The sequence below is a fragment of the Lepidochelys olivacea genome (genome assembly GCF_965140295.1).
Source record: "Lepidochelys olivacea isolate rLepOli2 genome assembly, chromosome: 3".
Taxonomy (NCBI): domain Eukaryota; kingdom Metazoa; phylum Chordata; order Testudines; family Cheloniidae; genus Lepidochelys; species Lepidochelys olivacea.
In genome coordinates, this window is record NC_140413.1 from 140762089 (window position 1) to 140785204 (window position 23116).

The 23116-nt window shown below is 39.7% G+C and overlaps 1 protein-coding gene across 11 annotated transcripts in view; it reads right to left on the reverse strand.

Moving 5' to 3' along the window:
• Positions 1–23116, reverse strand: part of CEP170 (centrosomal protein 170) — a 183483-nt gene that overhangs the window by 132744 nt on the left and 27623 nt on the right. For all 11 annotated transcript variants that reach the window (XM_084622211.1, XM_084622207.1, XM_084622204.1 and 8 more), the window contains one exon: positions 15507–15652. In XM_084622211.1, the coding sequence (XP_084478337.1) occupies positions 15507–15611 (105 nt within the window). In that variant the 5' untranslated portion in view covers positions 15612–15652. The remainder of the gene's footprint in view (positions 1–15506; positions 15653–23116) is intronic.

The following is a 23116-nucleotide window of genomic DNA, read 5'->3' on the forward strand; positions in this document are numbered from 1 at the left end:
TAGGGAAAAATACCTGCTGAGATGGTTCACAAGAAGATTCTGATCCCAGGCAAGTGAATGGCTATCAGAGTAATGTTCTACTCAATGTAGAACTATCACTGATTGCCTCCAAGCAGAGCAACCTTGTTTGTGTTTCCCCTTGTTTATTCACATAATACACTGTGGTGGTATTGTCATGTACCAGATATATTTGTTGAGGCCACAAAGGTCAAGGATGGGTCTTTCCCAAATCCAAGGGGGTGGGTACCCAGGAAGTACTGGGAGTAGAAGCCATGTCCCCAGTGTTCTGGTAGAACCTCTTCCCCCATTCCCAAAACCAACAGAGTGCGGACCTGCTCAAGGAGCATTATCTTGTGAGAGAGGTATCTAAAGAGGGATGTGGAGAGGAACTGGATGGCATAACCCAATCTGATGGCGCTTAAGACCCAGCTGTTGGTAGTCATCAAGCTCAAAGCATTGTGAAAGTGGGCCAACTTGTCCCCAAAGGTGGGGAGATGCGGAGGGAGAAGCAACAACTGGACTGAGGAATCAAAATGGGCACTTGGAAAGATACAGGAGAGGGCATGTGAACTGCTCGAACCCCAAGCCCAACTGCTTTCTCCTGTGGGATCCATCCCTCTGTCTTGGAGGAGGAAATGGCTAGCCAAACATGCACTGCAGATGTTACTGCTGCTGGCTGCTGGAGTGGTGCCTCTTCACTGCTGGCGTGTACACCCCCAAGGACCGCAGGGTAGAAATAGAGTCCTTGAAGGAATGTGACATCTTGTCAGTTTTGTCTGAGAACAGTGTTTGCCACTGAAGGGCAAATCTCCAGTGGCTTGCTGGACATTGGGGACAACACCCTAATTCTGCAGCCAGGAAGCCCACCTCATGATGACCGCAGAGGCTAGCTCCCTGGTCGATCTGTCCATGATGCAGAGCATGGCTTGCAAAGATGTCTTAGCTACTATGCACGAGGCCTTGGGCTGCTGGTCTGTGAACTTTGACATAGCTATCAAAGCCATATTTGGGCAACAAGCCTTGCTGGTTAGCAGTACGCATCTGCAAGGTAGATCTTCCTGCCCCTAATTGTTTAGGAGTCCCTATCTTTGGAGGTGGACTTAAATCTGCCCTGCCAGGCTCTGTCGTTCATTGCAGTTACAACTAGGGAATTGGGGCCAGATGGGAGTAAAACCACTCAAATTGCTGTGGGGGATGAAATAGCGCTTTTCCATGTATTCAGCCACAGATGGTACCAAAGCTGACATGCTCCAGATATGCTTAGTCAGTTCAAGGAGCACATTATGGATAGGGAGGGCAATCTTCCCAGGAGCAGTAAAATGTTCACCAATTCATGGATGTTTTCCTGCAATATCTCTGTTTGGATACCGAGGGAAGTAGCACTTTGCAAAAGGTCTTAGTACTTCTTAAAATTCTCCACTAGGGGTGGATAAACCAGGCAGCACAGCATCATCCAGAGACAAAGACAAGGCTCTTAACTGAGCCAGAGCTGGATTCTGCTCCAGGGCTGACAGACCCAGATGGGATGACTCTGGAGGCTCCACAGGGAGAAAGACCGCCAATGACTGGGTCTGCAGCAGATTCACGGATACCACTGCAGAACTGGCTGGCAATCTCGCCTTTGAGCGAGACAAAACAGCAGACCTCTGCAACCAAGGAGCATCCCATGGATTCGATTAATTGGAGGCCACTGACATGGATAAGGCATTGGAGGCCAGTAGGTGCTGGGCCAGGGACCTCCGTCCTGACCACGAGATGCTCGCCAGTCATAGATTCATAGATACTAAGGTCAGAAGGGACTATTATGATCATCAAGTCTGACCTCCTGCACAACGCAGGCCACAGAATTTCACCCACCCACTCCTGCGAAAAACCTCTCACCTATGTCTGAGCTATTGAAGTCCTCAAATTGCGGTTTAAAGACTTCAAGGAGCAGAGAATCCTCCAGCAAGTGATCCGTGCCCCATGCTACAGAGGAAGGCGAAAAACCTCCAGGGCCTCTTCCAATCTGCCCTGGAGGAAAATTCCTTCCTGACCCCAAATATGGCAATCAGCTAAACCCTGAGCATATGGGCAAGATTCACCAGCCAGATACTACAGAAAATTCTTTCCTGGGTAACTCAGATCTCACCCCATCTAATATCCCATCACAGGCCATTGGGCCTATTTACCATGAATATTTAATTACCAAAACCATGTTATCCCATCATACCATCTCCTCCATAAACTTATCGAGTTTAATCTTAAAGCCAGATAGATCTTTTGCCCCCACTGCTTCCTTTGGAAGGCTATTCCACAACTTCACTCCTCTGATGGTTAGAAACCTTCGTCTAATTTTAAGTCTAAACTTCCCCATGGCCAGTTTATATCCATTTGTTCTTGTGTCCACATTGAGCTTAAATAATTCCTCTCCCTCTACGGTATTTATCCCTCTGATATATTTATAGAGAGCAATCATATCTCCCCTCAACCTTCTTTTTGTTAGGCTAAACAAGCCAAGCTCCTTGAGTCTCCTTTCATAAGACAAGTTTTCCATTCCTCGGATCATCCTAGTAGCCCTTCTCTGTACCTGTTCCCGTTTGAATTCATCCTTCTTAAACATGGGAGACCAGAACTGCACACAGTATTCCAGATGAGGTCTCACCAGTGCCTTGTATAACGGTACTAAAACCTCCTTATCCCTACTGGAAATACCTCTCCTGATGCATCCCAAGACCGCATTAGCTTTTTTCACAGCCATATCACATAGGATGACTATGAGCTGCCAATGATCAACCACTACTCCAAGGTCCTTCTCCTCCTCCGTTACTTCTAACTGATGCGTCCCCAGCTTATAACTAAAATTCTTGTTATTAATCCCTAAATGCATGACCTTACACTTCTCACTATTAAATTTCATCCTATTACTATTACTCCAGTTTACAAGGTCATCCAGATCCTCCTGTATGATATCCCTGTCCTTCTCTAAATTGGCAATACCTCCCAGCTTTGTATCGTCCGCAAACTTTATTAGCACACTCCCACTTTTTGTGCCGAGGTCAGTAGTAAAAAGATTAAATAAGATTGGTCCCAAAACCAATCCTGGTAACCATAACTGTCCATGGTCAGCCCTTGATGCTGGTTGGGCAATGGAGAGTGGGAAGATGATGACCCCGATTCAGACATACAGGAGCCTAGGGATCCTGAGGTAAGAGCAGAGCAAGACCAGAAGGAGTGAGTATGCAGTCTGACTCATTCGTTGCCCAGAACGAGGATGGAGGAGGCACTGCCGATGGATCCTGTACTCTCAGTACAGAGCATGCTGGTGCAGGAAGCAGCGTAGGTCCCAAAGGGAACAGTAGTACTGGAGTATCTCATAGTACTGACATCAAGGGCTGTGAAAGCCACTATGAAAAAAATTTGTGGTGCCGAATGCAGCAGTGCCGAGGAGATTCCTGGTACCAAGGTCCCCCATTCTGATTCCAGAACAAGCCCTACTTCCACAATTTGTGGAAGGAGAACATTTGAGTTCAGTGCAAACAGACCCGAGGGTTCGCTGGCTCATTCAATTGAAGGGGCTGTAGTTAACACAGCCCTGGCAAAGTCCTGGACCAAAAGAGAGGTCAGGACCAAAAGGCAGAGGAGGTCTATACCTGCTTAATATGCTGCTGATGTGGAAACATTTGGTAGCCCAGCATCTCCCTCGTCAGTACTAGACTTAACATATGACCAAAAGACAGAACTGATGCCAACAGTACAGGAGAGTCAATGGTACAGGGTTTCTAACATCCCTACTAGGTACCGGGGCTCCTCTCTTTCTTCAGGGATGCATATGCTCTGGAATGTGAAGTGGCAGCGCTCTCAGCGCCCAAGGGCGATATCTGACCCGATGAGGGTGTTTTACTGAACCCACTGCCTGGCGTTTTTGAGCAGATGCTGCTTCAGGAGAAGATCCTGAGCCACTTGAATCCATTTCTTAAATGATCTGCATATCGTGCAATGCTCCTTGATGTGGGCTTTACTGAGACACAGCAAGCACCACATGTGGGGATCACTGTTGGGGCTCGCTTCCCCACACACAGGACAATGTTTAAATCCCAGTGAGGGAATTCCCAAGGGAAACAAACTACTCTAACACTAAGGGTACTACTACCTATATACCACAAGAGAAAAAACTAACCAGGTGAGAGGTTGTGAGGCTGAGATCACACACAGCTCCGACTCCACCTGCAGGCAATAAGAAGGAACAGAGAAAGGGTTGGGATGGCACTGCCTCATGAAGCCAGGGGAAGGGCTATGGCCACAAGGCATGAACGCCACCTCTCTACGGGTACTGCTAGGTAAATTTCTCTGGCTCCAGTGAACTGGGAGCACACACACACTGAAGTGGAATACACAGCTGCATCTTCTCAAAAAACAGCTTGCTTTGTCTTCTTCACCTTCCACAGGCAAACAACCAGTCTTGGAATTCAGTACTGTAATGGTTTGCAATGGCAGCAAGTCTGCCACACACAACAATATAGGAGTCATAATTTCCCAACAGTGAGCACAAATACATTTTGTGACATAACGTTGTTTGCATTCTGGTGGCCCCCAGCTGGCATTACACTCCTATTTCTTCTCCTCACCCTGTTCTTCATGGGCGGAGGGTGAACCCCCTCTTCAGGAAGGCTAGCCCACTGGCTCCACCCTCCACCCGAGCACCCCCTGGGCCTAACTGAGTCCTGAGTATTCCCCCCATCCCCTGTGGCCAGAGGAGCCCTGAGATGCCAGCTGGCCAAGACCCCCCCGAGCGTCAGCCCCAGCACTGAGCCGCCAGCAGGCCCGAGCCTCAGGTCACTGGCTGGAGCTGAGCCCCCACCAGCTTCAGGGGAGAGGGGGAGCAAGGGCATGGCCTTGGGAAGGAGCACGGGCAGGGACACCGTCTGGGTTTCGGGAGGCTTAGCATCCCCAGCCTATGATACCCTCTGCCTATGTTGTTCATTGAGAATGCGTGGAAGCAGGAACCAGCAACAACAGTTCTATGTCCTCCAACTTTCTGCTCTCCTTGTACCACTTGAGGAGTACAAAGAGAGCAGAACAGAACATAGAATCTGCCCCAAAGTACTAATTGCAGCCTCTGGATCCTTTCAAAATAACATGTGGCTCTCAGGTTGAAAAGGTAGGACTTTGTTGGAAAATGGGAATTAAATTATCTTGTTTTATATACCTTTGTATGATATTCAGAAAAAAGGTCTATCCAATTTTTCTAGAAATTATCCAGTATTCTAAATGAATCTGAATTGGAAAGGAAGTGTTCAGGATGTAAAACCCCCAATTCCAACAACATTTGCCCACAGAAAAGTGGTAAAAATTGGTACAAAATAAGAACGTGTGCACACAAAGAAAAAAAAAGTTATTTTTGGCTGGAATAATGGATCTCAAATATGAGCATCAAAATTATCTCATATGGACAGTATTGTCAACAATTCAGAATTTTTCACCTTCTGGGTGATTCTACGACCTGGAAACAATGGGCTTTCTCACAATGCTGATTTATAAAAATAAAAAAATATATTTTTTTAAAACATGCAGTATTTACACAGGAGTAAAGTTACATACTGTAGTATTCAAGATTAGATTTATCTCAAATACAAAGTTATAAACACTAGTGCTTTTGTATACCTGACATAAAAATCCACTTTAGGGCAAGTCTGCATCCACAGACTTGAATAAAACATCTGTTAAAAGAACAGTGATTAGGCACAGATCTAAAATTTAATCCTCTACTTTATTCCTTTCCCCCCCTTTTATAAAGTATACAACCACATACCACACAACAGAACCACTAACCCAGGAACTTATCCTTGCAACAAAGCCCGTTGCCAATTGTGCCCACATATCTATTCAGGGGACACCATCACAGGGCCTAATAACATCAGCCACACTATCAGAGGCTCGTTCACCTGCACATCCACCAATGTGATATATGCCATCATGTGCCAGCAATGCCCCTCTGCCATGTACATTGGTCAAACTGGACAGTCTCTACGTAAAAGAATAAATGGACACAAATCAGATGTCAAGAATTATAACATTCATAAACCAGTCGGAGAACACTTCAATCTCTCTGGTCACGCGATCACAGACATGAAGGTCGCTATCTTAAAACAAAAAAACTTCAAATCCAGACTCCAGCGAGAAACTGCTGAATTGGAATTCATTTGCAAATTGGATACTATTAATTTAGGCTTAAATAGAGACTTGGAGTGGCTAAGTCATTATGCAAGGTAGCCTGTTTCCTCTTGTTTTTTCCTCCCCCCCTCCCCCCCCAGATGTTCTGGTTTAACTTGGATTTTAACTTGAAGAGTGGTCAGTTTGGATGAGCTATTACCAGCAGGAGAGTGAGTTTGTGTGTGTATGGGGGTGGGGGGGATGTGAGAAAACCTGGATTTGTGCAGGAAATAGCCCAACTTGATTGTCATGCACATTGTGTAAAGAGTTGTCACTTTGGATGGGCTATCACCAGCAGGAGAGTGAATTTGTGTGGGGGGGTGGAGGGTGAGAAAACCTGGATTTGTGCTGGAAATGGCCCACCTGATGATCACTTTAGATAAGCTATTACCAGCAGGACAGTGGGGTGGGAATAGGTATTGTTTCATATTCTCTGTGTATATATAAAGCCTGCTGCAGTTTCCACGATATGCATCTGAGGAAGTGAGCTGTAGCTCACGAAAGCTTATGCTCTAATAAATTGGTTAGTCTCTAAGGTGCCACAAGTACTCCTTTTCTATTTTTAGCAAGGCTTCTATAATATCTATGATCAGTTAACAGAGAAGATAAAGAAATTGGCATTTAATAGTGGTTTTTATCGTGTTTTGCCCACATTCTTTGCATTTAGAGAATAATGGAAGGACCTGCACAAAGAACTATATATGCACAACAAAAAGTCATTATTATTTTTTACCCATGGGCTATTACAGTCATGCAAGAATGCAAGCCATGTAAGTATACTAAACAGAACTTGCTTCAAACCATGAGTGCCCTGGCTTCTGCTTGCTTGCACTACAAAGTAAATACATGGAAGATGAAATTAGTATAATAGTGGAATGTATTGTAAAATTAAATTAAAAGTTCAAACTAATTAAAAGTTCAAAATTACTTTTAGGAGGCATGAAAGTTTTGGCAGATAGAACATGCAATGCTATAGGGCTGTGAAGCCCCAACTCCCATACCTCCAAGCATTAAAACCTAACCTCACACCATTTACCCTACAGAAAACTGCTAAATTACAAAAGTGTGTATCAGATCTGTAACGTGGTGTGAGATACAAGAACAAACACACCATGTGCAAGTGATAGCAGAAGCCAGGGACGATGAAATACTGTCTTGGTAGCACAACCTATTCTAGCAATAACCAACAACCATCTCCCAACAGTTTTAAATACTCCATTTGAGCAGTTGGAGACAAAACATTATATTTCAGATACAAAATTCAATTCACTCATTATGGTGGTTCAGAATACAGAAAGCCAAATATTTTACATATCAGATTGGAAAGAGACAGACAATGGTAAACTCTTATTAATGCTTTACTTTCATTGTATACTACCACAAATTATTATGAGGATTTTTGAAGACAGTGGACACTACACTGGGATTCCTGAAGGCATGGGATAGAAAAAATAGCAATTACAAGAAATTTTGCAACTTAAGGTATATAACTCTTGAGAATGAACATATCCACTGAGATTTGGGATGGTAGCAATAAGCTAACACAATTCCACAATCTACTGAAACAAACAAGGGGTGTGTGATAGAGGTCCACTGGTGATTCACTTTGTGTCAGCAACTCCTGCCAGGCCTGATGTTCTCGCTACACCTGATATACTGTTGTCATGATACATAACATACACAATAAGTGGCATGTCAGATATCATTGGAATACTAAACTCACTGATCATTATATTCTTGAATGATATATGTACAGGATGTGTACAAAGAGTTATGGAAACCTGCTAGAATTATATTATTGGAATGTGTTTGACAAGGAATGCCTAAGTCCAGTGAAACTCTGTGACGGAGGACATGTAGAAAAAAAATGAAAAGCTAGAAGGAAAGAAAGCTTCAAAGGACAGGGTATATGTGCTCATCTGTGCTAACACTGATGGGAGTGACAAATGCCTGCTGTTCATGATCGGGAAGTCAAAATGATCCAAATGCTTTCCAAAGGTTTTCAGTAAACTTCCCCTCAGTTATGTCAGTTCAACAAATGCCGTCAACTCCCCTTACTCTTCTCGATCCGGTGGAGTACAAAAGTCTACAGGAAAGCGATCTGTGGTCATAGAATCATAGAATATCAGGGTTGGAAGGGACCCCAGAAGGTCATCTAGTCCAACCCCCTGCTCAAAGCAGGACCAATTCCCAGTTAAATCATCCCAGCCAGGGCTTTGTCAAGCCTGACCTTAAAAACCTCTAAGGAAGGAGATTCTACCACCTCCCTAGGTAACGCATTCCAGTGTTTCACCACCCTCTTAGTGAAAAAGTTTTTCCTAATATCCAATCTAAACCTCCCCCACTGCAACTTGAGACCATTACTCCTCGTTCTGTCATCTGCTACCATTGAGAACAGTCTAGAGCCATCCTCTTTGGAACCCCCTTTCAGGTAGTTGAAAGCAGCTATCAAATCCCCCCTCATTCTTCTCTTCTGCAGGCTAAACAATCCCAGCTCCCTCAGCATCTCCTCATAACTCATGTGTTCCAGTCCCCTAATCATTTTTGTTGCCCTTCGCTGGACTCTCTCCAATTTATCCACATCCTTCTTGAAGTGTGGGGCCCAAAACTGGACACAGTACTCCAGATGAGGCCTCACCAATGTCGAATAGAGGGGAACGATCACGTCCCTCGATCTGCTCGCTATGCCCCTACTTATACATCCCAAAATGCCATTGGGCTTCTTGGCAACAAGGGCACACTGCTGACTCATATCCAGCTTCTCGTCCACTGTCACCCCTATGTCCTTTTCCGCAGAACTGCTGCCTAGCCATTCGGTCCCTAGTCTGTAGCTGTGCATTGGTCGATTTAACAGGTCTTCTCGACCGCCAATGCATCCTTCGCCCTGTGTCAATCCCCCGGTAAGTGTAGATAAGCCCTAAGTGGCTATTATCTCCTGTCCCTATGGACCATCCTCCACTTCTATGACTTTCTCTGTTCAATTCTCTACTCCCAGCAGAAGTGACTTTAAATTCCACATTGATGAACAGGCTGACTCCACTGCCTCCCACTTTTTAAAATTTATTTGACTTTTCATCTCTGGTTGGACCCCCATATTCAACATCTATGTCACTGTTAATCTGATCTTCATGACGAACTGTTGGGTCTTCACTTTTGTTACCTCCAAGTTCCCCACTGTTCAAATCTCACCATTTCTTTTTCAACATTGCTCCTGCTTTCATGTTTTCTTTCCCCTAGCCTTCCTCCCCATATGAGTTCTTGATGCTTGCCTTCAATTGGAACGTCTCTTCTATTGATTTCTCCACTCTCTTCTGTTACTATAGTCTCTCTACCTCATTCCTGGCTCGTCCCTATTTCAACATCTGAAATTCTGGTCTTTCTCTGGAGGAAGTCCTATGAGTATTCAAATCTCAACTTTAAGTTTGTCTGACACTTCAGATCTGCTCAGTTTCCTAATGAATAATACTATTTCTCCTCTTTGATAAATTCCCTGGGCTTCAACTATGTGTTCTTTCAAACAATTCTAAAGATACTCTCTTATCATACAGTAAGCATAGAAAATACTGCATGAAAATAACCTGTTACAATACTGCACAATCCACCTTTTCAGAGTAATAATTACTTTTCTGAACATGGAGGACCACTTTAGAAAATAGGCTTGTAAATATCTTTAGTGTCCTATGGTAACACTAAGAACTACAAGGTATATTATTACAAGAGAGTTAAAATTCAGTAAGCAGCTTTCTAAATAAATGGCAATATTGAAACAGTTTTATAAAAGGTTTGAAAAAGGTAGAAGTATCTCATTTTAGATAATAAGCAGTGAATTTTTTTTCAAAAAAGCTGGCAAGATAGAGTTGGCTCTCTTTCCACTCTAAATCTCAATTTTCCTACATGCTAGACTGTACAAGATAGTGTGAAATATGTTAACTGTCTCCACAGCTCCTGAAGAAACAACAGCACATCCAGCTACTCTGACAGCATTGATTTTCAGCAAGAAAGGTCACACTCCCATGCTTTTGGGTTTCACACTTATCACTTTGGCTTAGCACATTGTTTTTTCAAAGTGATTCTTAAACTTGCTATGCAAGACAGTCCCAACAGCAATGTGCCAGTACACCTGAGAGCAGAACATACCACTGAATTAACACAAATCTGATCATGAATTCGAAGCAGAACTGTGTTAATCCATTTTCTGCAACAGATATAATTCATGTCACATGAGAAATACCAAAGAAGAAATCCTGACTGATATACAAGCACAAAAGCAGTAATAGTACAAAAATTGGCATCCATATACAAGTTACAGAATGGGTAATGAGGTAAAGCAGCAAGATACACAGTCACAGTGCAGCAACAATTATAATTTTGCCAAAAGAGGGAGAAAGAAAGGAAATGACAGAAGTGCTTTTGAGCTCCCAAGATCAAGTTTCACCAAGTGTAACAAGACTTTATCATTAAAGTAACCTGTATGCCAATAAACAAGACAGATTAATTTTTTTTTTAAACAGAAAATTGTGTAGGGACCCTAAGCTCAACTTTAAGAACTCCCTGTTAGAAAGGGAAACCTTTTATTCTTGACATCCTTTTCCTAAGTTTGCATCTGTTTCCAAACTCAGGACAAAAAAAAATCACAGCCACAGTACTAGCCCACCACGTTTCCTGATGCACAAATTAAATAAAGAAAATGTTGATTTCAAGCAGTAAATTCAAATCTTAAAGATTACAGTTTTTCTGATCTATTGTCAATTCTTTTCCTCCTCTCCTCAGACATTTTTAAAAATAAGTCAATTTTGCACTAGAAAACACGCCACTCTGGAAAATCCTGGAGTCTAAAGCTCTTTATCCACAGAGTAAGATGGGCAGCATCAGGACAAGCTGCTTGGTATTGCTCCACCAATGTGCTTATGTGTCATTTATGGTAGTGGTTTGTGTTACGTTTGAAGTTTTTCCATGAGGAAAGGAAATGGCTTCATCCAGACACTTCACAAAGCCTTCTAAATAGTCAGATGATGACTTTATTACTACCCACATAGACTGGATTTGAACTAGCAACCTTTCAACAAAAGGCTCCATAACCCATCAATAATTATAGTCTGGAAGCAGCTACAATTAACAGAGACTGGTACTGTATTTTTAAGTAAAAAGGAATTAAAAAAAACTGTTCTGTATTGAATATTGATTGATTGAACAAACAACCATACTCTTCGAAGAATTTTAACTAACATGCTCTGTGCAAAAATTTGTGCAATTTTTTTAATCATAATTGTATTGAACACACTATTTTAGCCTATAAAATTTCACTGCAAAGATGAAGCAACCCTAAAACAGGTATGCAGCATTTATTGTTTATACTTCTAGTCTCCTAAAACAAGTAAAAAAATAAAGCAATGTTTTCCAGACAATCACTACTGCTACTTCTCCTCTTTTAAATACAGAAAAAAAAGCTAATAAAATATTTACAATTCTGTGATCAAAGTATAGGCTGCTGATTTACAAATAAAGATGTATAATATGTACCTTAAATCTCATGTTTGATTGTCAAATACAGAGAGCTGTTCAAATCCTACTAACTGAAAAGTGTTGTGAAACAAAAAAACCCAACCCTCCAATACATTAATGAAATGGAGGGACAGGGGAAGAGAGGTAAGGAGTAGACAACAGAGAACAGTACTGCTCTTTTGTACTTGAAGGGATAATGGAATTTTCTTAGAATCAACTCTGTGAACCAGTGGCTCTGACTGAAATCAGAGAAACATGAATTCTTCAGAGGATTGCACAGATACTTCAGACAGTAAAGCTAAGATGTCTAATTATTGGTATATGCTACAGAGTTCAATTAGCAAAATATAAAAATATATGTACCTTAATATAGTATTTTTGCCACATAAGGTGTATTGCCTAAAAAGTATCCTTGGAATGAAACCTCGGGCTGACCCAAGTTTAATGCTGTCATCAAAGTAATTTATAAGCAGACTATCAAAATGAACTTTGAATGGTTAATAGTTATAGCAACTGTTGTGTTACATGCAGTCCATAGAGATGGACAAAGATACATAGCAACAACAGAAGGTATACATAACAAGGAAAGTCAGCTCTAGAAGACAGACTGAAATAATCAGTGACGATAAGGTTACTTTATATGGTTCTCAAGATAAAAAGTGTTGGAGAGCTCAACACCCTGCAGGAGTGAGCACCACCTTTCCTACTCATGTTTTAGAAATAACATTAAAAATTCTCCCCTCATGTTTAGTCCTAAACAAAACTTTGAAATTTATAAATTTAGTGACCTTCTACTGTGCAATTAATCTAAAATAATAGAGTTAATGTAACTTGGTTTACTCACTATTATTCACAGTGATAAAAAATATCAAAAGAAAAGGTACAAACAGAGATGGATTTTAGGATTAAGTTACTAGAAATAAAACATGGGTCTCATTCTAGCAAGCTGAAACTCCATATTTTTCTTTATTGGTAAGATGTATGACAGAGAACAAACAGGGAACATTGCCCGTGACAAGAGATAAAACACAAACCAATTACCATCAGGAGTGTACAGCAGACAGAAAATGATTTGAAGGCCAGTGACACTTCTAAAAACTTTTAAGTGTTTAGTTAGCCCACTTTTTTGAGCAAAACACTGATATGTAACACCAGAAAGGTCTCCCTTGCTTAAGTATATTTTTCAGGAGACTAAAGAAAAACTGATGTGTGGGCAGAAATATTAAAATATATGCAGGAACAACAATTACCGTAGAAATTTTTCAAGTGCTTGGACAACGTAAATTGGAAGTGGAAATTGTGAGTGAATAAAAATTATTTGACAGAGAGGAACTGTTTCAATGTCTTAACTGTTAATGTTCTTTTAAAATAGGTATAGGGCTACACATGTTTCCGTTGCAGTGAGCTTTGTATTAACCCTCCACTACAACGTTCTGAATGAAAATGTTTTTTGTATTGATTTCCAGATATAGATAATTCCATAAATCATTAATTATATTTAAAATTAAACCAATCTCATGTAGCAATCTTGTTTTGAATTTTTCACTGGTATCAATTCACTCATAAAATAAGAATAAGAAAAACTCTATTACCTCACCATATAAATTAAGAATGACTAAACAAGTATTTTTGGAACATTAAAGACAGAAACTTTAAATACTATATAATTGATCATGCAACTCAATGATGGTCCACCATAATAATAACCAATCATTTGGGAGAAAGGTGATGGGGGAGGGGGGAGAGAGAGAGAGAGAGAAAGTGTGTGTGTGTTGAAATAAAACTTATATCTAAGGCTGCGAGTTTGTCATGGAGGTCAAGGAAGTCACGGATTCCATGACTTTCTGTGACTTATGCAGCAGCCAGTGCGCCCCAAGTTTTAGTCACGGATATTTTTTAGTAAAAGTTATGGACAAATCATGAGCTGTGAATTTTTGTTTACCGCCCGTGACCTGTCCGTCACTCCCGTGACTAAAATGTAGCCTTACTCATATCACCTGTCTCCCAAGTGTTAAAGAAAGACTCCCCCTGTGGGTGGACACTCATGGAGAGCACCCTTCCAGCAGCTCCTCCTAGCTAAACCAGAAAAATCTGTGAAAGCACCTCTGCTGAGCATAAAGGTGGTCTCTCATTCATCCATGTTCTAAACTCAGGTTAAATACCCCCTAGGAAACCTACAAGCAACCAGTGCAGATTATGAACATCAATCCAACAGATTCTCTGCATGACCCTGCTTAATAAACTGATGACTGCATTCTGCACCAAATTTGCCTTCTAGATGGTTCCAAGGTGTAAAGCCATGAAGAATTACAGTAATATAGGTCACAAAGTATAATCAACTATATATCACATTTTTCATCTTCCTGAAGAAAAGAACAATATAGCACTCAGTCAATAAACCGTGACCTGAGCATCTAAATGTAGCTAAAAAAACACTGAACAGCACCACCATTAAACAGCAAGCCTCTGTTACAAATGGTAGAGACACTTCCTTAATCCAGGATTCTGTAATAATCGACAATATTTCCAGTTGCTTCTCCAAATTTACAAGCATTACTTCACTTTTATCTTGGTTGACCATCAGCCTCATTCAATCCCCAATTTCATTCAGACACTGGGTCATTCATACTACTACATCAGCTGTATAAAATTAAATAGCAAAGCAGTCAATTATCAGCACACTGAAGACACTGCATGCTGCAGCCTGTATCTCCTTACTAATTTATTTTACTGCAAACAAATTAGATTATAAATTCTTCTGGGCAAGAATCTTGTCCTGTTACTTATCTCGTAAATCACCCAGGGCCCTACCCTTTACAATGTTCTAACATCCCTTCCCCCTCTCAGAAAAATCTCTTCTTACAACAGCCTTTTATACAAGATAAAGTAGGGCACACATATCTGCCATTAGCGTACACAATGGGTTCTTTATGAGGTATGAAAAAGCCAGAATGTAACTTACTGGTAGTATTGCTCAGTAATGACTACACATACAAGATAGGTTTTCGGAAGTGCTTTTTGCACTGGAGATTTTGATATGGCCATTAATGGCTGCATTAAAAACTACTGTTTTATTGAATAAATACAAATCTCATATACATTCAGTCTAAACCAAGTACATTCCCATTGTAATAGCTAGCCTTGTCTTTTACTGTTTTTGGACAAAATGCAGGAGAGAGTTTAAGAGAGTAGTCGTAATAAATAAAAAGTAATATCTCTGCTTTATATTTAAAAAGAAATTCTGACTAACCCTCCTTTTAAATACTATCAGGAAAATCAAGTAAGATACTCACAAAGAGCTTCAGGCCCAGATTCTGAATACACATATATGCTTAAACTTTATTACCATTAGTAATCCCTCTGCAGCTAAAACGACTATTTGTGATAATAAAATTAATCACATGCATGTTTGGAAGCTCAGGGCCTAAGAGAGGAAGCTATTCGGGTAACAGTTGCAACACCCCAAAAGCAGAGGTAGGAGTCCTTGGGGTGGTGGGGGTCCCCCCTGCAACCTGAAGTGCTGGCTGAAGTCACGGATGTCTTTGGAAGTCACGGATTCTGTGACCTCCGTGACGGAATCGTAGCCTTAACAATCACTATTCAGAAGCTACAAACAGCAGCACATTCATATTAACCATTTTGCTGCATGAGGAATGCAAAAGATTAGATCAATTAAAACTGCTGGCAAGATCTAGAAATGGAGACTCCAAAAAAAGTGAACAATTGGCAAATTTAATTCTCAACAGGAATATAAATCTAGTGTATTAAATCCAAATTTTGAACAGTTACACATGGAAGGCTGATGCAATTACCTGCAACATCAGCTCACAGTCATCTCTTCCAACAAAAATCATCTCTCGTGGCAGCCTGTGGCGGGTGCCTCCACTGCTCACCAAAAACCAGGATGTTAAGCTCATTTTCTGCTTAGCTGCTAAATCCTTGGCAAAGCTACGTCATCCTACAGCAAGACAGACAGAGAGAGGGAGAGAGAAATCCATTTAGTTATTTTTAGCTATAGCTCCTACTCAGCAAGTGCTGTGATCAGCATATATAAGGAATCTGAAAAAAGCAGTTCAAGAGCATGTATATTTCCCAATAGATTGAATCCGGATGTCATGGGAAGTGACACAGACTACTGGATTTACATAAAATCTGAGGGCTTTGGTTCATGTAACTAGACACATTCAATTGAAGAGGAAGACCTATTCAAAATAAATCAGTAGCTAAATAAGCAATGCCTGAGTCACGTTTTCAGAAAGCTTTTAACATCTAACTGCTTATTACAAAGGAAATTAATACATTAATGTCACATTTGCACTATCAACCACAGACAATATTAGATTCATTTCTCCTCAGAAAGAGAATGTATGTAAGTAGCTTTTATGAATCCATCTGTCTTAATACCAAACAGCACAGTTTCATTTCCCCAAAAAAACAAATTATAAAGAGAATTAAAAATGGAAAGAAATTGTAGGAATATTTAACTGTGCACTAAGTAATCTGAAATTAAACAGTCCCAACAAAAATGTATTAGTTCTTTGCTCTTCATTTGAGAAATTTAAAAGCAGCCATTACTAGAACACATCTTTCAAATGCAAATTTCATTTATAATGAATCCTCAAGACACTTTATAAAAGGATTATTATTATTAAAAACCAAATCTAACAAAAAAGTATTAAAAGCTTTAAAAGTCCCAAAGCATGGTTACTAATAAATATTTTATATTGTCACTTGATTCATCAATGGACAGTCTAGGATATAGGGCATTAAAAGTTTCTTCGGATGAAGAAAAATACAGCCATTAAATACCTTGAGAGTTTGAAAATTAATACACAATTTAATGGGGTGAGGGCACCAATGTGAGCAGCTACTGGATAACAGACAAAGATTTAATCAGGCGCACCCACAAAAAAGCCTTTAGTTGTCAAGTCTTGGAAAAATTAAAGTATTAATCAAGCATTCCAAGTCTCTTATTAAAAAAATGTAGCAGCCAGACAATATTCCAGAAATATTCTAGTTGACAGAATGATATTGTAGTTGTGAAACCTGAGAATAAATCCACTGACAAAGATCTATGTCAATACAGCATCCGCATTCCTTTCATTAGGAGAGGGTCTCAATAGGAGTTGCCAACCTGAGAGCCCCAACTCAACAATCAAACAATTGGCATTTTTGGTTTTGTTCTAGATTTCATAAAATTATGGGAAATGATATCTGTATCACATTTCAAAGAGGCAAACTCAACCTGACAAATGGATGAAGTTTGCAGCAGATCATGGCATCATCTCCTTAACAACAAAAATGCAGTGCAGAATGTAAAGACAAAGAGTAACATGTAAATGTAGAATAATAATATGGTCACAGCAATGATCCAAGAGGCAAACTACAACACAAAGGAGAGAGAGACTTTGATCTGAATTGAGGCATGGTAATCTCCGATGTTAATAGGAATGAAGCAAGTCAAAGCTGTATCCGACAGCCTTACAACAGAGCATAAATGCGTTGAAGGATAATCATGGCAGATGCTAAAAACTGAAAAAAACTAGTCTGTGAGCTGTACATCTGGATTGATAGTTTTTACACAACGTCAAAGCAAACTTATTAGGAATTGGCTAAAATTTATACATAGCCTCCATTGCTGTAGGTTTCTTTAGCAAATAAACAAAAGATGTTTTAATACAGTGAGTGATACAGTGTTTTAATACAGGTATTATTGTATTCAGGGATGCAGGTCACAGAATGTAGTAGAATTATCTTTCCATAGGTTCTACCATATCAGACATTTTAAAAACAAGGATGTTTCCAATTAGTGTTCTCCCAATGAATCTAAATAGTATGGGTAAATTTACCCTACGGCACAGAAAATATGAATAAAACTGTTTCAGTCTCACAAAACATATCCAACATCTACAGAGAAGACAATTTCATGAATAAAAACCTGCAGAAATCACATTAAAACATGGTATTATTTTAGTGAACCACTAACCAAAACAGTTTATTCAGTATTTTTCTGAGAGAGAACTAAGTTAACCTGATTTTACTTTCCAGCTTTTAAATCGTACATTTTTGTTTTGTTCAGACTGCAAATGTACTGCATTCATAATCATAGACTATCCAGTTCAATGTATTTCTTACTGCTTTTACTTTGCTCCTTTTAATCTTCCATCTGCTTACTTCTATAAAATTGGGGGTTTGTTTTGTTGCTCTAATTTAAATATGAATATCCAGCTCAAACCAGTGCCCAATGAAGTTTTATTTGAAAAAACAAAACAAAAAACAACCTTTCAATCCAAATACCTTACTTGGCATATCTAGATTTTAACACCAATAAGAAAAGTAACAATTTTGATTTTTAGAATACAGACATTAACAATTAGGTCAGCAACAACCATGTCACAAACAACCCAGCAAACTCTAAATATTGACAGTGAACAGAATAAATTAAGGTAGCTGGAAAAGATCTTAAATATTTATCGTTCTGAGCTATCATAGCACTGCTTGGCAGCACATTTATAGTTAAGGGCCTGTCAACATTACCATCAAATAATGCTAGTGTTGTTTCAAACAGCACTGGCTGAATGGTGACAAATCATCAATCCTGATGCATATTTTAATTTTAAAATATTCTTTAGAACAAACCAGTGTCTTTGATCAGTGGGGCTATACAGACAAATCTAGCATTTCAAAACTCATTGAAAATCTAGAAAGCAGCAGCAATATATTATGTTTGAATAACTTTAGAACACTGATGTGCCCTATATAGTTTTAATTTCATACTCAAATATTTTAAATTAAGAGTGTGTGTGTGTGTGTGTATATATATATATATATATATATATAAAAAAAATCAGTATTTTTGAGTCTGTTTTGTTTCTGTAATTTTACAACATTATATTAGGTAAATGCCTTGCCGGTAGTACACAGACTACGATTTTAAAAGATCACAGACAAAGAAAATGGAGTGGGCATTCTACCTTTAAATCACCCCATTGTTTCAGATATTACAGTTCATCTGGTTCTTTATCAGAGGCCACAGTAAGCCTACAATACATTCATTATGAGTTGCAATATCTAGCCACTGCGGTCAGACTTCAGGATAGAATGGTAATTATGACTTTGGATTTTCTTGCTTTTGTAAGTTTGTGTTAATTTCCAACCGGGGAGCTAAAAAACAACTACATTATTTTATAATGCAAAATTGAATACAGATATGAATTAATTTTACTGAAATTGTTACAAATACTACAGTGAACATTTCAAGTCTATGAAGAATGCAAACTGCACATAGAATTTCAATTTTATTTGCATCTTACACTAAAGAAAACTCCAGTTTGCTATAATAAAGTATAAAGCAAACTTGTTTTCAAGACCAGCAAAACAAATTTTACATAGTACATAAATTTCAATATATCCAGTGATCTTGCATTATATTGCTTACTTTAAATAAGTTGGTGAACAATCCACAGTTGAAGACTTGGTGATGTTGGGAGGAAAGTTTAATTCTGGGTAATTATAAAACTGTAATAAATTTCATCATAGCCAAGTTTTTACAGTTTTGTTGTAGTTATGAAATGTTTTCTCTGTCTGGAGAGGAAACAGTGTTTTGTAGTTCAAGAGCTATGAATTTTGGAAACTTATTCTGTGGTCTATAAGTATCAACAAATTTATTATACTCACAGTTGTGTCAAACAGATGATGCACCAGCTGGGAAACTAGCTACATCATCCATATAATGTAATTAAATTCTAAGAACTGAAGCCCTGCATTCTGCAGCCAAGAGGTGGGTGTAACCCAATTCTGATATATCTGCAGATGCCTTGCCAAGATGATGATTTTGATATGCTAAAATGACATCACTGTAAGCAAAGCCTTAATTTTAATAATTAAGTATTAATCTGACAGTTGAGCAATTAGGAGCCTACATTTTTATAGTTGCCCATGGCGAGCAATAAGCAACTGATTCATGCAATCAGATAAGTAGTGAATGTAAGATTGGGGCCCTGGGGAGCAAACTCACACACCATGCTTAGCTGTAAGCAGGCGAGTAGTCCCACTCCATGATTTCCAGTGGGATTGCTCATGTGCTTGAAATTAAAACACATGACTAAATGTTTGCAGGATCAAGGCCCACAATTTCACTGGTCTTCCCATATAAACTGAGTATCAGTAAAACAATTTTGTAAATATTTTTTTAAAAGAAACTTCTTAGAAAATATACAACCAGTTATCACCACTAATTCATATGATTTAGGTGGTGCTAGTAATGCTGTCAATCCAACATTTCCCATTTACAGTTGCTTCTGACTTTGTCAAACTGAAATTTTCCATGTCATGTGTTTGTCTAAGGCTCATTTTTTATTTTTTAAATTTCAGCAAAAGCTGTTCAGCCATTTCTGAAAGTGAGATTAGGGAAAAACACAGTGTATTGCTCTTTTAAAAAAAATAAAAATCTCACAACTGTTATATTGAGCTCTAGCAACACATGCTTTGGAGCAGGGAACTAAAATTTGTCTGGGGATCACAGTATTAGGGATGTGTCTTTTCCCATTTGTGTGAAAAACTGTCTAAATGTGGTCAAGTTATAAGCTTTTGAAAAATCTCAGCCTGCACATTTGCAGTAGATACTTGTTTGACATATAAATTCTTCACAGATTCTCTGCACCGATCATGCTCAAATTTAGGGCTGCTGCGGTTGAATAAGACTATTCCTGCAATTGCTGCTCCTGGCTGCAGTGAGATGCTATGGCTCCAAGCACAGGAATTGCGAACAGGGAAACTGTCACTCCTGTGAACAAAATGCCCGCTGCAATTCAGGCAGCTTGGAGGAGGAAGTTGCTTGACTCGAATGCAGAGGGAACAAGAACCAGACTGGAAGTGACAATCTCTCGAGAAGGATGGGTGGAAACTGAAATCAATAAACTTGGGGGAATGGAGATTAGGACAAGGAAAAAAAAAACAGAGCTGGGATGGGGACAGAGTAGAAGTAACAGAGGAAGAAAGGGTCAGGTGGTTCTCACCACTAGAACACACTCCCCATAGAACCTGGATTTGAACCCAATTCCTGAGTCTCAATATTCCTTTGCTGTCAGCAAATGTCTGTGACAATCACTAGAAAAGCATGTCTCCTCTCCTTGTATTGCCTGGCCCACACAAAGGATGACAATCTACTGCTATCAGCTTCTCAGTTAGCTCAAGAAGGAGAAGTCTGTGCTGCAGATACAAAGGTTCTAACCCTGCTGATGAGCCACATGAATGTCAATGTGACTCTACATGATCAATTTCCCCCCCCCCCCAGTTCGTTTTTCTTGATAAAAATATAGGAAGTTATGCACACAAAGCTTAGTTAAAAGGTTGCTAAGTTTTTGCATATTAAGTTAAATTTGCAAAGTCAAGCACTCAAAAGTCAGGAATTGCCAGAATATGGTTTGCCTGTGCAACTGTAATTCAGCCCCCTGGTGTGAATGTATCAGAATACAGACTAACTACAGATCACACATTTTTTTCCCACAAAAACCCTGGCTCATTTAATAACAAAAGATGCTCAATGAATGTGCATCTTTTCAATATTTTGTTTTCTCCTCATTCAATGTGTGGCTCCATGCTTCAGTTACTGGCCAGTACTCAAACCCTACTCTGGATACAGAATTATTAACTTCCTTATTGACTTTCCTATGGAGCTCATAACTACAGTGTTTGAGTACTTTACAATTCACCTAGGATGTAGGAAATTCATTCTTGAATACTGCCCACAGATGTAGTCCCCTCATCTCAAAAAAGATATACTGGCATTAGAAAAGGTTCAGAAAAAGGCAACTAAAATGATTAGGGGTTTGGAACGGGTTCCATATGAGGAGAGATTAAAGATGCTAGGACTTTTCAGCTTGGAAAAGAGGAGACTAAGGGGGGATATGATAGAGGTATATAAAATCATGAGTGGTGTGGAGAAAGTGAATAAGGAAAAGTTATTTACTTGTTCCCATAATATAAGAACTAGGGCCACCAAATGAAATTAATGGGCAGCAGGTTTAAAACAAATAAAAGCAAGTTCTTCACTCAGTGCACAGTCAGCCTGTGGAACTCCTTGCCTGAGGAGGTTGTGAAGGCTAGGACTATAACAGGGTTTATAAGAGAACTGGATAAGTTCATGGAGGTTAAGTCCATTAATGGCTATTAGCCAGGATGGGTAAGAATGGTGTCCCTAGCCTCTGTTTGTCAGAGGGTGGAGATGGATGGTAGGAGAGAGATCACTTGATCATTACCTGTTAGGTTTACTCCCTCTGGGGCACCTGGCATTGTCAGTAGACAGGATGGGGGCTGGATGGACCTTTGGTCTGATCCAGTATGGCCATTCTTATGTCCTGCTCCAGTGATTACTTATATATAAAAAGTAGAACAGCTCTCATAGGAGAGACTGAGAAAGACCCACATAAGACTATCTTGTAGATCAGTGGTTAGAGCACTCTCCTTCAATGTAAGTTCAAATCCCTTCTCCACATCAGACAGAGGAGGAAACTTAACCTGTGTCTTCCACATCCCAAGTGTGTGCCCTAACCACTGAACTATAAGTCATAAGGATGGCACTACCTTTATCTCCTCCCCTTGCCATTTTTGGAAACTCGTCATCCGTTGCTCTTGTTAAAATGCCCAAAATCAAAATGAGAATTTTGAAGTCAGGCTGAACAAAACATTTTCTTTGACCCAACTCAAAATATTTCTGACTTTTATTCACTGAAAGTTTTGAAAAAAAATTGTTTGTTTGACCTGAAATGAAGCTTTTTTTTATTTTTCAGAACTGCCAGCAAAATAAAATCCATTATTCACCCAGCTTAGCCTCAAGCGCTCAGCACTTCTGCAAATCAGACTCTATGATCTCAAATCAGGCACCTAAAAAATGAAAAACATACCATTCATGACTACCTGTGAAAAGTTTGATTTAAGTGACTTGCCCAACATCACACAGAAATTCTATTTATTTAGCGTTTGCATATTTGCCGAGACAAGCAACAGTGTTTTTAGTGGCCAAGTGGAGCTCTTGGAGCCCACGGCTGAATTTGCTTACTGGGGACTCCTTGACAATGTGTAAAAGGAAAAGGAGTACTTATGGCACCTTAGAGACTAACCAATTTATTTGAGCATAAGCTTTCATGAGCTACAGCTCACTTTATCTGAGCTGTAGTCACGAAAGCTTATGCTCAAATAAATTGGTTAGTCTCTAAGGTGCCACAAGTACTCCTTTTCTTTTTGCGAATACAGACTGACACGGCTGCTACTCTGAAACTTGACAATGTGTATCACTGTTTTATCTGCACTGCAGCTTGGATTGTCTTGAAGACCCCAATGGTGCTGGTTGGCTGCACAACAGCCTTGCCCAGTATGGAATCGGTTAAGAAGGGTCCACTGATGACGTGGCAGGTTGAAACCG